The 15090-nt window shown below is 43.7% G+C and overlaps 1 protein-coding gene across 18 annotated transcripts in view; it reads right to left on the bottom strand.

Moving 5' to 3' along the window:
- LOC144089043 (paraspeckle component 1-like) overlaps positions 1-15090 on the bottom strand; it is a 44594-nt gene that overhangs the window by 3707 nt on the left and 25797 nt on the right. For 15 of the 18 annotated variants that reach the window (XM_077588003.1, XM_077620133.1, XM_077621723.1 and 12 more), the window contains 2 exons: positions 10467-10572; positions 9399-9566 (listed from right to left, as the gene is read on the bottom strand). In XM_077588003.1, coding sequence (XP_077444129.1) covers positions 9399-9566; positions 10467-10572 — 274 coding nt within the window. Of the gene's footprint in view, positions 1-9210; positions 9315-9398; positions 9567-10466; positions 10573-15090 lie in introns of all 18 variants that reach the window. The other 3 variants (XM_077591504.1, XM_077586797.1, XR_013296897.1) reach the window with 2 other exon arrangements.

The following is a 15090-nucleotide window of genomic DNA, read 5'->3' as shown; positions in this document are numbered from 1 at the left end:
GAAAACGCAAGCTATCACCTGCTGCTGAGATAAAATTTGTCAGGTGAGTGAAGATTCAACCGAGAATCACCAAAAAGCAGATCTGCCAAGAATTAGAAGCTGCTGGAACACAGATGTCAGTGTCCACAGTCAAGCGTGTTTTGCATCTCCATGGACTGAGAGGCTGCCATGCAAGAAGGAAGCCCTTGCTCCAAAAGCGGCACCTTAAGGCTCGACTGAAGTTTGCTGCTGATCACATGGACAAAGATAAGACCTTCTGGAGGAAAGTTCTGTGGTCAGACGAAACAAAAATCGAGCTGTTTGTCGACAATGCCCAGCAATATGTTTGGAGGACAAAAGGTGAGGCCTTTAACCCGAAGTACACCATGCCTACTGTCAAGCATGGTGGTGGTAGTATTATGCTATGGGGCTGTTTTGCTACCAATGGAACTGGTGCTTTACAGAGAATAAATGGGATAATGAAGAAGGATTACTTTCAAATTCTTCAAGATAACTTAAAGTTATTAGCCCGAAGATTGGGTCTTGGGCGCAGTTGGGTGTTCCAACAGGACAATGAAAAGTGGTAATGGAATGGCTAAATCAGGCTAGAATTAAGGTTTTCGAATGGCCTTCCCAAAGTCCTGACTTAAACCCCATTGGGAACATGTGGACAATGCTGAAGAAACAAGTCCATGTCAGAAAGCCATCAAATTTAACTGAACTGCACCAATTCTGTCAAGAGGAGTGGTCAAAGATTCAACCAGAAGCTTGCCAGAAGTTTGTGGATGGCTACCAAAAGCGCCTAATTTAAGTGAAAATGGCCAAGGGACATGTTACCAAATATTAGCGCTGCTGTATGTATAGTTTTGACCCAGCAGATTTGATCACTTTTTCTGTTCACCCATAATAAAGTCTTAAAAGAACCAAACTTCATGAATGTTTTTGTAACAAAGAAGTGTATGTATGTGTATGTACGTGTATGTACGTGTATGTATGTGTATGTATGTGTATGTGTGTATGTATGTGTATGTATGTGTATGTGTGTGTATGTATGTGTGTGTATGTATGTATGTATGTGTATGTATGTGTATGTATGCATGTACGCATAGACGTATATATATACACACACACATACCGTTAAACCTCTATTTGCGGCATGCGGCAAATACAACGGCATGCCGTTTTATTTTTCAAACTTTCCCCCGTAGTGCCGTTTAATTAGAGGTGCCGGTCAATTAGAGTGTGCCGCTCTAATTTTCGACATCCTGGTCAGAATTTTGAGAAGATGCGGTAAATTTTATGGATGAAAAGAGAAACCAGGTAACATATACATATCTATTTAACAAAAGGCACAAATACAAGGCGATTACTGGTAAGTAATTACAAATTCACTGGTGAAAATCAAGTGACACGTCGCTCTTGTAGCTGTCCTCGTCATTCACATCACCTTCCGCCTCAGCGTCAAGTGTCTGAGTGAGTTCACGTTCATCGTCGCCAGCATTGGCTCGCATTTGCTGGAGAAGTTGCAAACCGGTCTGAATCGGGTTGTCTGACCTGAAACAATGGATGTGGCAACCCTTCGAGCCGTCGAGAGCGGTTGGTGCTTGCATGTTGCCGAATTTGGTGTCGCTCTTCTCGCCGTGCAACATCCAGTTCTCGTAGAACTGTCGGACTTTCGCCTTGAATGGGGCGTTCCAGTAGACCTCGGGGCATGTATAAATTTGGTGCAGCCTCCTGGAATCAGGTCCACATCAATATGGAGCTTCTTCAATTGCTTCTTGGTGGTCGCTAATGTGACAACAGTATGAATCCCAGGCAAGAACACGCTTGCCATCTGACCACCTTCTCAGGATGAGAAAAACCTCTATTTCACCGGCATGCCGCTCTATGTTTCAAACTTTTCCCGTAGTGACGTTCAATTAGAGGGTGCCGTTCAATTAGAGGTGCCGTTCAAATAGATGTTTTGTATATGTATGTACATATATATACACACAGACACACACACACAATCACAGGGTGGGCAAACTTTTTGATTCGCGGGCCACAATGGGTTTTGACAATTGACAAAGGGGCCGGGCCAGGTGCAGATGGATGGCTCTCATTGGTAACCCCACCTCATTGGAAAAAAAATACACATCTTGAGATATGCCATACGTGTGCTTTAATTTCATATGGAAATGAAGAAAAGCATTACAAAAAAATATCTGCCTTTGGAATGAGTCTTAAAACATTGAAAATCAAATGAATAAAATATGCCTTCTTTTAAATTACTAACCATTTCTATTTTAAAGCACGGAAAGTTCTGTTATCCTTCAGGATATAACCATCACCCTCCTCCTGCCTGTCTTTTTTCCCAAAAACAATAGGAGATGCAGATGTATTTGTTCAGCTTCTTCTATTCAATTTGTGTACCCAGTGCCAAAAGACAACAACGACGAGTGCAAGATGAAACAGTGGCACCAAGTCACTCTGTGGAGCAGAATTATATTTGATCAGCGTGCACTATTGATTTGGAAAATGTGCGCATCACGGACACACTTTCAATTTTAATGGAAACAGTTTTGTTAGTCTCCTTTTTCAGCCAGTGCAGCAAAGTCTGGATTTAGTTTTGTTGTGGCGATTCTCAGAATGGAACTGAGAAATTGTCTGTTAACTTGGATCTGTAGCTGAATTTGTTGATGTTCTGAATGCTGAAGGTCTGTTCACACACACTGCTTCAATGAGTGAAGCATAGAAGTCATTTAGTTTCAGAGTTGAACTTTTCTTTTAAGACAGGGTCGGACTGAATGTCAATCAGTGCGAGCTGCAACTCCACTGGAGCAGTTTTGGGGTCTTGTGACAGAGGATAGGCCTCCAACTGAAGTGACTTGTCAATTTTGTCGAAATCCGAGCTTCACATTTTCGATGACAGCAGACACCCGGTCAAACAATTCCCCTCCCCTTGTTTGTCCTTTCAGAGACTCCATTGTCAAAAACTCCTCCGTTATTTCAAAAGTTTCGTTGATACCCCGGATAAAAAACGAGGAGCTGAGCAGCGTCTTAAGAGTACAAGGTGAATGACTGTCTTTTTGTTTAAGATGCTCTTGATATCTTCATCTATTAGTTCCACACAGTGAGTCATTGTCCGCCGTGATGAACTGGTCTCCGGGCACAAAATACCTGCTGTCTCCACCATAAATTCTTTTAATAACTCACCCTCAGACAGTGTTTTGCTGGCCTTTGCTAATTTGAATGAAAGCACAAAACTGACCTTGGTACTTGACTGTTGAATGGCAGTTGACAGTGGAAAAAAAACTTTGTTGGGCCTTTAAATTAGCTGCCAACTTCTGAGTAGCAGCTAGAAACAAGTTCCCGGAATACACAACTCTGGGTTGGTTCGCGGGCTGTATAAACGTCAACTCGATTTCATGTGGGCCAGGCCCGGATTTTGCGTTGTTTCCGGGTAAACTCCGGAAATTCTGGGGTAGTTGGCAGCTCTGGATTACAAATCAGCTTTCTGACAACTCTATTCACTACCAAAATGAATAAACTGTATTATTTTCTCCGAGGCAAAGTACTAATGTTTATCTTTTTAACAACAGCAAGGTATAACATGTAAGTGCAACATTCATATCACATAGTGTAGGGGAACTTTTCCTCCATTCAGTAAACATGTAAAAACACATTCTGATGCTGTTACGGTACATTAAACGTTAGTGCAATCACAATATAGTAACACTCGTAATAGTGCAAAGCAATAACAATAACATTAATAACTCAAATAATAACTCAATTTTGTTCACGCGGGTGCACCATGCGTGCTCTCACGAACACATTCAGCTGTTGACTTCCATATTCACAAAACCTTGTTCAACTGTAAACAAAAAATAAACACGTAAAGCTCACTCTTTTCTTCATCCATCCATCCCTTCGAGTCAGATTTGGTGGCGGCGCCGGATGGAAAGTTTTGTGGCCATTAGCCTGGCGGGCGAGAACTACAGTGAAGAGTGATTTCTCATTCCCTGTGGTGCGAACATTCACCGTACGTGCTCCAGTTTTCTCCACAGTGCGGTTCACAGGAATATCGAAGGAGAGTGGAATCTCGTCCATAGTGATATGTTCTGGCCGGATATTTTTTTAGTAATCTTGTTTATGGAGTATGTGCGGAAAGCGGCCAGCTTTTCTTGATAGTCAGCTGGAAGTTGCTGTGATATAGAGGTTCGTGTGTGGATGGAGGGATTTCGTCTTTTCATTCATCGAAAGCACCAGGAAGGACCGCCTCTGAATTCATTGATGTTAAGTTCGCGTGCTAGCGCTGTTGCCTTCATTCGAATAGTGATTGTACTAACATTGGCGGCTCTCTGTTCAACAACCCACTGTTCAAGTTTGTCATCCAACTGTGGCCATCTCGCTTTGTTCTTGTTCTCGCGGAAACTCTGTTTAGTCTTCTTTACTTGCGCAGCTCATCCTCTTGCTTCCCCCACTTCCGCACCATTGATTCGTTATGTTAAACTCTCTCGCAGCTGCTCTATTGCCGTGTTCGACTGCGTGACTGATCGCCTTGAGGTTAAATTCTGCCTTGTACGCATGTCTCTTAATTGGAGCGATTTCAGGCTCTTTACACAAACACAAAAATGGAAATGAAACACTTTTATATATCCCAGAATGCACCGTGCACTACTTCTACGGGAAAATTGAGTCAGCGGCTGCTTACTGTAGTTGCGAGACCTGTTGCAGCTCAATATTGATCCATATAAAGGGCACACCGGATTTTAAGGCGCATGGTCAATTTTTGAAAAAAGAAATTTAAGGCTTTTAGGTGCGCCTTATATTGCGGAAACTACCGTAATTCCTTACCTTTTTTGTCTTTTTCGCGTCTTTTGAACTTCACCAGAACTAACTTTAGATTCAGTTTGCTTTTGTTAACACTTTTACATTTATCCAAATTGATTTGATATGCATGTAACTAAATTGGCTTGGCAATTAATGTCTGAAATTAACTGTAGATTGATTTTGTAATTGTTTTCATCTTTTGATGTTGAAGTGGATAATTGATAGAAATTTAACCAGATTTTTATTTTAAACTATTGGAAAAACATTGATTAAGAAAGGTTTATAGATGATAAACAAACTACAAAGACAATGTCATGTTAAATTCTTGCAAAAAGCTACTAGAGTGGGGTATTTTTATTGCAAACAACTGGTTTTAAAGTTACCGTATTTACTCGCATATAAGCCACCTGCGCGTATAAGCTGCACCCCTAAAATTGCCCTAAAATATTTGAATTTTACAATTTCTTGCGTATAAGCCGCCCCCTGATTCTCAATTTTCACCTCCATATTTATGGTTTTAATAGGGAGTACAAATGTGTTACTTTGCAGGGAAAATCTTAAGATAAATCATCGCACATGGTATTTCTGAGATACTCTATGAATCAAAAGCATATTATTAGGGTCAATATCATAAGTTAATATGCCTGTCTTTGTAAATGCAAAATATCAAATTATTCAATTTGAAAAAATAAATAGGTCTATCTTGATGAGAACCCAATGCTTTTTAAATGGCATGAATTACATTTTGGCGGCCAAATTGCTTCTAATGTCGAAATATCTCGATTTTTTTTCGATGGTTAATATTACTGCAATAGTTGTCACTTTCGAACAAGAAATAAAAAGAAACAAAATCAAAGCGGAACTTTGTTTTATGTCATAATTACAAATGTACAATCGTTTCCTTTCTGTGTTCCGAAGGGGAAGGGGGTGTTTGCACGTAGACAAATTTAAAAAGGAAGTAACGTAAGCACAACCAGGAAATATACCCATAGCACTATACGTCACCTAGTCTCTGGGTGCAATAATAGCATACACATTACGCAGGTATCAAGGTTTATATTTTAACAATCGACCGCAAGACCTTCGATCAGCGTTAACTATTGTGATGTGCTGTCATGGTAAATGCTATGGTCAGAGCACGTACCTACGGTAAGATGGAAGCGCCCGAGCGAGTAACAGCAGACAAGTGTACTCATGTCTGGCTAGTCTGAACACGTTTAACTATAGTAAGAAGGCCGTGCCCCGAGCAAGCGGTGACGGGAACGTTTTGCGTTTTATGCAAAATATGTTTTTTTCATGAATTTCATTCATAGACGTCAAAATAAATTTTGTTTGCCATTTTATGTTTATCTTTGCTCTATTTTGAAATAATAATAATCGGACATAGGCCCTGTTGTCATTATCAACAACACAAAAAGCCTACTTGTCATCACACCCAGAAACTGCGTGTGACGAAATTGGTGGTGCTTCTCCATAAGCTGCGTTTACTCGGCAAAAGACCTAAATAAGTGCTAGTTACGGACTTGTAATTTGGCATTCTGCTGTTATGGATACAGGTCGCTTACCTCTCACTGTCTTTCACTTACCTTCAGTCAGCTAGTAGGAGGCAGATCACCACCCAAACATCTTTTCATATTACCGCAGAAGGGAATGTGTGTTATGTTACCGCAAATTTAGATTTCTGATGGATGTGGGGAAAAAAACTGTCCTTAAGCCTATTTGTCCGTGCTTTGTGGGACCTATAGCGTCTGCCAGAGGGCAGCAGCTGGAACAGATTGTGACCAGGGTGGTAAGGGTCCCCTATGATGTTCTTGGCTCTGCTGAGGTAACGAGGGCTGGCAATGTCTTCCAGAGAGCAGCCGACAATCCTCTGGGCAGTGTTAATCACTTTCTGCATGGCCTTTTTGTCTGCCGCCGTGCTTCCAGCGTACCACACTGTGATGCCGTACGCCAGGATGCTCTCTACAGTGGTTCTATAGAAGGTTATCAGAAGCTTGGTGCCCAAGTTGTTCTTCCTAAGTACCCTGAGGAAATGGAGTCGTTTCTGAGCCTTCTTCACCACTGCCGTGATGTTTGTAGACCATGAGAGCTTATCCGTGACGTGGACCCCCAGGAATTTAAAGGACTGGACCCTGTCTACACGAACTCCATTTATGAGGAGTGGGGCCAGATCTGTGCTCTGTTTGCGGAAGTCCAGGATTATTTCTTTAGTTTTTGTGTTGTTCAGTGTGAGGTTGTTCATCAAGCACCACGAAGACAGTTTGTTGACCTCGTCTCTATAGGCCGCCTCATCCCCTTCTGAGATGAGTCCGACCACAGTGGTGTCATCAGCAAATTTGATGATGTAGTTGGACTGGTGGGTTGGTGTACAGTCATAAGTGTACAGGGAGTACAGAAGAGGACTCAGTACACAGCCTTGAGGGGAGCCAGTGCTCAGTGTAATGGAGGAAGAGAGGTGGGGACCAAGTCTAACAGTCTGTGGTCGGTTGGTCAAGAAGTTCTTCATCCAGCAGCAGATTGAAGAGGATAGTCCAAGGTGGGAGAGTTTGTCAGTCAGAATGTCCGGTTTTATGGTGTTGAAGCCTGAGCTATAGTGAATGAAGAGCATCCTCACGTAGTTCCCATGGTGTTCCAGGTGGCTCAGTGCTGTATGAAGAGCAATGGCAATAGCATCCTCAGTGGACCTGTTTGCTTTATAAGCAAACTGGTGAGGGTCAATTGAGGGAGGGATTGTATTCCTGATATGGCGGGCTACCAACTTTTCAAAGCACTTCATGATCACAGGCGTGAGTGCAACAGGCCTATAATCATTCATGCTGTCAATGGTTGGCTTTTTGGGGACAGGGATAATGGTGGCAGGTTTCAGACAGGATGGAATGATGGATTGTTGCAGGGAACAATTGAAAATTTTTGTGAAGACTCCAGCCAGCTGGTCAGCACAGGCTTTGAGCACCTTCCCAGGTACTCCGTCTGGGACAGCAGCCTTCCTGGTGTTCACAGACCGCATTACCAGTCTCACTTCCTGTTCCCGGAACGTCAGTGTATTGCTGCAGGGTGGTGGTGGGGGTGTTGAGGCTGGGTCTGATTTGTCAGTCTCAAAGCGGGCAAAGAAACGGTTCAATTTCTCCGCTAGTGAGGCATCTGCGTTAACAGACATATTATTGTTATTATAGTTGGTAATATGTCGTATTCCTTGCCACATCTTCTTTGGGTTATTTTCTGTGAAAATAAATGACCGTATCGGTATTCACTTGCATCGTGACGTCACGGCGCACGCATGGCCGCCATTTTTGTATGACGTCATCGTGTCACTGCGCCGTCACATTGCTTTTTTTGCAAGTCGTGTTTTTATTCGCATCATTATTTTTGTCCGACAAAAGCGGCTTACATAAGAGTAAATACGGTTAGTGGTTTAATTGCTGTAAAGGGCACAGTTATAAGGCTAGGCTTAAAATATTAATCCTTGCGAACAGGGGGAGTTGTTGGTTTAATTCTAATAAGAAATATAAATTTATTCATTTGTTTCTGAATGTTAACTGATGTGAAAGTAACATGTTGACTGGTGAGACGTAAGGAATTTGCGGTAGCTCTGTTCGCTCTTGCTCGTTTTATGTTTTTGCTGCTTTTCTATCTTTTTTAATTGCATTTTAATATATCTAAATGCTCTCCCATATACTTTGCTTTGAACTTTGTGCTTTTTGCTTCGTTGTTTTGCGACCTTTGCGACTCGACTCCACCCGTCACGTGCCTGGGTTTCTTTGTACTCGTCCTAGACGTCTTTGGAGCCGTTCAGCCGTGCCTCCGCTGTCATGCAAGCGGTATCAGCTGTGAGCAGTGGACGATAGTGCCGGGAGAAAAGGTGACGCTCCAGACTGAGCATTACATCATTGTTATTGTTGCATGAGATGTCACCCCAGTCAGATGGAGGAGCTGTCGGTGCTTGCAAGGGAGAGTTGTGTGCTTTGAAGCCCCCCACCGACCTCTCCGCTGCTGCTGATCGGGTGATAAGACAGCTTAGGAGGATCTAGGCAAGGAAGATGATCAGCTCCAGACTACTGAGGGACTGTGCGGATCAGTTTGACAGAGTGATTCTGCATATTTAACCTCGGTCTAAGTCTACAGAAGGTCCCCACCTTGTGGACTTCCTGTGTGGCTCCAGTTTTTTTTTACCTAGGTCTACAATGTCTTCTGTGTCTGTGCTTGCTACTGTCTTGCTACTGCGACCAAGGGAATTTCCCAAATACGGGATGAAATACAATTCAAATGTAATCTAATCTAATTTGCATATGGGGAAGCCAGTCTGGCGATTTATTACAGGAAAAAAATGATGAGGATAAAATGAATAGGTGTCTGTCCTGTTACAAAAGCAATAAACGACAAGCCATTTTTTTCCACTGAAAATGCCTTTGCTAACTTTACCTGTGTTAAACCTTACAGGGCATGGTCTGAATCTGGGTGCAGTAAATGAGACATGGTATACCCATGTTCCAAGACAAACAGCGCCACTGATTCCACGTTTTGACCTATGGTGGTGATGTGGGCAAATAAATTATATAACTCCCGTCAAAAAGAAACAGGACTATGTGCTTTGGTTTCACTGCTCTTACCTGTATCTGTTTTTCCATCAACAGTCGACGAGATACAATTGGCGGCTCAGAATTTCGGTGCGGCGGCTGGCCTCTCTCAACGGCATTGAGCCTCATCGAAGGATGGCGTTCCAACTTACATTGATCCAATTTGCATTCCAAGAGGCGTACCAGATGAGTATGGGTTGGCTGAACAAATTGCAGCAGGTTGGGAGTCTATTTTTCTTTGGGTTACTCCACATAAAATATGGATAGGATAAACAACATCCATTACAATGTCCAAAAAATTGGAAATTTTACAGTCCAGGGATTTGTAGCAATGAAGGAATAGCTGGCAGCCACCAGTCTCATGGCTTTTCAGGACTGCAAAGCAGTTGATATGCTTCTGGTGGAGCAAGAGGCCGTGTGTGCAATGTTTGGAGATCAATGTTGCACCTTTGTTCCCAACGACACGTCACCCGATGGGTCCCTAACCAGAGCCGATGAAGGCCTGCAGACCCTGAACCAGAATAGGAACTGGCATTCTGGAGTGGAATTGTCCGCGTGGAGAGACTGGTGGGGTAAGGCTTTGGGCAAGTGTGAAGAATTGGCCTTCTCTGTGGTGATCTCAATGATTGTTTTTGCTTCTACTTTGACATTGTGTGGGCGTTGTCTTATCCCCTGCTTGCGCACTTTAAGTTGACTTATAACCACGGCAATTGCGCCTACAAATTCCAAATTGCAAGACTTTATCAACTTATTACACAGTAACAAGTTTTTACTCCCTATTAAAACCATGAATGTGGAGGTGAAAATTGTGAATTGGGGAGTCTTATGAGAGAAATTGTAAAATTCAACGATTTCAAGGCAATTTTAAGGGTGCGGCTTATATGCAGATGCGGCTTATATGTGTGAAAATGAGGTACATGGTGAGGATAGCTGTCATAATTGTAGTCTCATTTTCACCAAATCCTAAAAAAATCTTATATTGTCACATACTGATATTGTGATGTAAAATGGTCAATAATGTGATACTGTTGACTGTTTTCCATACAGCAGAGCACTACTACTGTAGGTTGTTTGTCTTTCTGCATAATATGCTGCACTTACATTGTCCTGCTGTGCCGCATTATAGATGTCAGGTTGGTGTTTCAAGTCTTGTTCTCTGTGTGTTCTCATCAGTTCCTCTTCTCGTCGTCTTCGCTCCTCCTCATGCCTGCAAACGCACGTTAAAGAAAGAGCACCTCCGTGTAAAATATGTAGTCGTGCTGGCGGATAGATACTGTATATTAGAGCCAAATTAACAAAATAACTGACGGAAGGACGGGCATACAGACGGACGGACAGACAAACAGACAAAGTGACTGACTGACTAACTAACTAGCATTGTTTATTTAGTTTATGTTGGTCGTGTTAACATGCAATATTAGATTGTATTTAACATTTTTTGAAGTAGTGGGTTGCAGTTAAAATTACAATGTTGTGTCTCAACTTTGAGCATTATGTAACTAACATTAACGGAGCTACTGTCATCTAATATACTTCGTGGCTTCGACATTCGCGGCTTGAGTAAATGATTTTTATTTTTATATTAAATATCCAATTAAAAAGTGTTCATAAAATTCACACTGAAACTCGCAAGCAAAAGTCAGGAATCGAAAAATGGCAGAAATCAGGGCACCGTTTTTTCTTCGGTCCTGAGTTGGGTGGCACTCAGCGCTGAATAAGAAGAAAAATTTCATCATAGAATAAGAATGATGAGCTGAATAATATAAATGGCCGAGAAGGACGACGTCTTGCCATTTCCTATTTTGTTCTGATTATATTTCGCAGGCGCACATAACCTCATGGAGGAAGACTACGCCCATCTTATTCCAGCTTTGTTTGGATTTCGAATCGCAGTTTGCAACAACGGGTCAGGTAGATTGATGACAACATGGTCAGAGCCATCGAATTTGGAAATCGTCTTGACAGTGTCATGTCATTGTACAAAAGCATAGTCAGTCACAACTCCCCATCACCATCTTCCTTGTGCGACGAAAACCTCTCCCAAAAACCAAGCGCCTCCTGCTGCCCTTATGGCGCCTTCTGAAGATTCAATTGCCCTTGAATCTGACGAAAAGTACTGGGACTAAATCTCCCAATAACCATTTTTTTTTAAATCAAGCAGGGAAGAACTATTTTCACTGTGAGTACAGTACTTAAAGTATTTACATTTATTTTATTTATATATTATATTTAGATATTAATACATTAGTGTTTTCATATGCCTATAACTGTAACATTTAATAAACTTCTTGATAATTGTACTTGTGTACTTGTAGTTTTGTATAGGCGTGAAAACATGTAGGACGGTAGTAATAATACAGGTGATCCTATTTCGCAGTTTTTCGATTATCGCGGCCAAATCTGGTCTACAATATCCAGAATATTCAAGGCAGTACTGTAGATGAGGCTCCCATGTTGCCATTCTTCAGAGAAGCTGCAAAGAGGAGAACAACTTGCAACTGGCCACCTTAAATACCCTTTCTCATGATTGGCTTGACCTGTGTATGTAGGTCAAGGGTCAATGAGCTCACCAAACAAATTTTGTGTTCCAATAATTAGTGCTAAAGGTATTCAAATCAGTAAACCAATAATTTTAAATATTTAATAATTTATTTTCCGAACCCCTTATCCACACAAGGGTTGATAGAGGTGCTGGAGCCTATCCCAGCCAACTATGGGCACGAGGCAGGGGACACACTGAATTGGTGACCAGCCAATCGCAGGGCACAAGGAGACATACAACCATTTATGCACACACCCATATCGAGAGGCAATTTAGGATTATGTCTGATACATACGATGTTATATTCTATGTTCGAGTGCATGTACACTGTCTGAACCTGGTCAGGTAACCACCAGTAAGTCTCAGGAAACATCCTGTTGTTTATCTGAACAGGGTCAGGCTGACCTGCCAAATATCTCAAGAAAGCCAAGTGTTTTTGGCAACGTTAAGGTTTTGGAGTGGCCAAGTCAAAGTGTCGATTTAAATCCTATTGAAATGCTGTGGTGTGATCTGAAACGGGCTGTTCAAGCTAGAAAAACATCTAATATGTCAGAATTGAAACAATTCTCCACAGAAGAGTGGGCCAAAATTTCTCTAACACGTTGTGAAAGACCACAAATTATCGTAAATGCCTGATTTCTGTTAGGGTAAGGTGGCACAACCCGTTACTGTGATCCTTTTTCACTTCGCGGCTTCACTACATCGCAGATTTTTTTTCTGATATTTTTAAAAAAAATCCTAAAGTTGTTTTAATAAACGCAACCGGAAGACAGATGTAAAATGGTGGTGAAAAATGGCGGATGTCAGGGCAGCGCTTCATCTCGCCAAAGAAGGTATCTATAATAGAGGGAGAATGGGTGCGCCAAAGATCATATATACAGTGTCTAGATTGCGTCTTGCCATTTCCTTTTTTGTTGAGTGAATTTTGCCAATTATTTTTGAGTCGCCGTTGAAAATGCCTCCTAATAGCACGCAATTGCGGCATAAATGAATACACACTGGCATTCTTCTGTACATAATTCAGCTGAAACCATTTTAATGTTAATGTGTTCTGCCGTGCAATTAAAATGGAGACACAGCAAGTGAACGCACTTCTCCTCTGGAGATGCAAGCGTGTTGTGGCGATTTGTATGCTGAAAATAAATAAAAATAAATTCTCGTGAGGAGAAGAGGTCCGAGGTGTAGCGGCTGGTCTCTCTTCCCAGGTTGCCGTGCTGCACGTTGCAGCGACCATTCTGTCGTTTTCCTTAGCCACCGGCGTGCAAGTGTTGTTGTTCACCGCCTGAAGCGTGCATCTTCCGAGGTACGAAACTGCAAATTCTCGTGTGGATGAAAACACCCGGACTTCAACCAGCATTATGATGGATTTACGCCGTAGATACAGCCGTGAAGCTGGCATGACAATAGGACATCAACACACTGCATGGAGCCATTCGCAACTAGACTGATGATGTCGCTGCCATTGAATTTGGCAATCATCTTGACAGTGTCAAGACAACAAGAACAGCAATATTTGTACAAAGAAAAATAACTCTCGAATCTGACGAAGAGGACTTGGACTAAAGCGCCAATAACCATTTTTTGTTTGTTATTTACCGTATTCCCCCACCGACAAGTCATTACCTTAACGTAGTGGTGGGGTTTGTGTGTCCCAATGATCCTTGGAGCTATGTTGTCTGGGGCCTTGTGCTCCTGGTAGGGTCACCCATGGTAAACTGGTCTGAGGTGAAGGACCAGACAAAGCAGGACTCAGAAGACCTCTTATGATGAAAAACATAATTGGAAAACGTCTTCCCTCGCCCGGACGCGGGTCACCGGGGCCCCACTCTGGAGCCAGGCCCGGAGGAGGGGTGCGATGGCGAGCGCCTGGTGGCCGGGCGTACACCCATAGGGCCCGGCCGGGCACAGCCCAAAGAGGCGACGTGGGTCCCCCCTAACATGGGCCCACCACCTGTGAGAGGGGCCAAAGAGGTCGGGTGCGCCGACAGTTGGGCGGCAGCCAAAGGAGGGATCCTTGGCGGTCCGATCCCCGGCTGCAGAAACTAGCTCTTAGGACGTGGAATGTTACCTCTCTGGTTGGGAAAGAGCCTGAGGTAGTGCGTGAGGTTCCACTCCGGAGTTGCCCGTGGTGAGAGGTGCCGAGCGGGTACGGGCATACTTGTTGCTCCCCGGCTCGGTGCAGGTATGTTGGGGTGTACCCCGGTGGACGAGAAGGTAGCATCCTTCCGTCTTCGGGTGGGGGGACGGGACCGGATTGTTGTTTGTGCGCATGCACCAAACAGCAGTTCAGCATACCCACCTTTTTTTGAGTCCTTGGAAGGAGTGCTGGAGAGAGCCCCTTCGGGGGACTCCCTCGTTCTGCTGGGGGACTTCAATGCTCACGTGGGCAATGACAGTGAGACCTGCAGAGGAGTGATTGGGAAGAACGCCCCCCCCAATCGGAACCATAGTGGTGTTCTATTGTTGGATTTCTGCGCTCGTCGTGGATTGACAATAATGAACACCATGTTCAAGCATAAAGGTGTCCATATGTGCACTTGGCACCAGGATAGCCTAGGCTGCAGTTCGATGATCGACTTTGTGGTCGTGTCATCAAACCTGTGGCCGCATGTCTTGGACACTCCGGTGAAGAGAGGGACGGAGCTGTCAACCTATCACCACCTGGTGGTGAGTTGGCTCCGATGGTAGGGGCAGATGCCAGTGCAGCCCGGGAGACCTAAACGTTTCATGAGGGTCTGCGGGGAACGCCTGGCTGAGTCCCCTGTCAGAAAGAGTTTCAATTCACACCTCCGACAGAGCTTCTCTCATGTCAGGGATGAGGCGGGGGACATTGAGTCCGATTGGACCATGTTATGTGCTTCTATTGCTGAGGCGGCAGACCGGAGCTGCGGCCGCAAGGTGATCGGTGTCCTGTTTTGGCGGCAACCCCAGACCCCGCTGGTGGACACCGCCGGTAAGGGATGCTGTCAGGTTGAAAAAGGAGTCCTGCAGTGACCTATTGGCCCTGGGGACTCCGGGTGGTCAAGCGCCACGTGGCTCTGAGGCATGGGGAGCGTGGGAGGAGTTCGGTGAGGCCATGGAGAATATGGAGAATTGTTTCAATTACTGGGGAATCACACTCCTCAGCCTCCTCGGGAAGGTCTATTCTGGGGTACTGGAGAGGAGGGTCTGCCGGGAGGTCGA

This window comes from Stigmatopora argus, chromosome 1 (genome assembly GCF_051989625.1).
Source record: "Stigmatopora argus isolate UIUO_Sarg chromosome 1, RoL_Sarg_1.0, whole genome shotgun sequence".
Classification (NCBI taxonomy): domain Eukaryota; kingdom Metazoa; phylum Chordata; class Actinopteri; order Syngnathiformes; family Syngnathidae; genus Stigmatopora; species Stigmatopora argus.
Note: the sequence above shows the minus strand (reverse complement) of the source record. Positions and strands in the feature narration are given on the sequence as shown.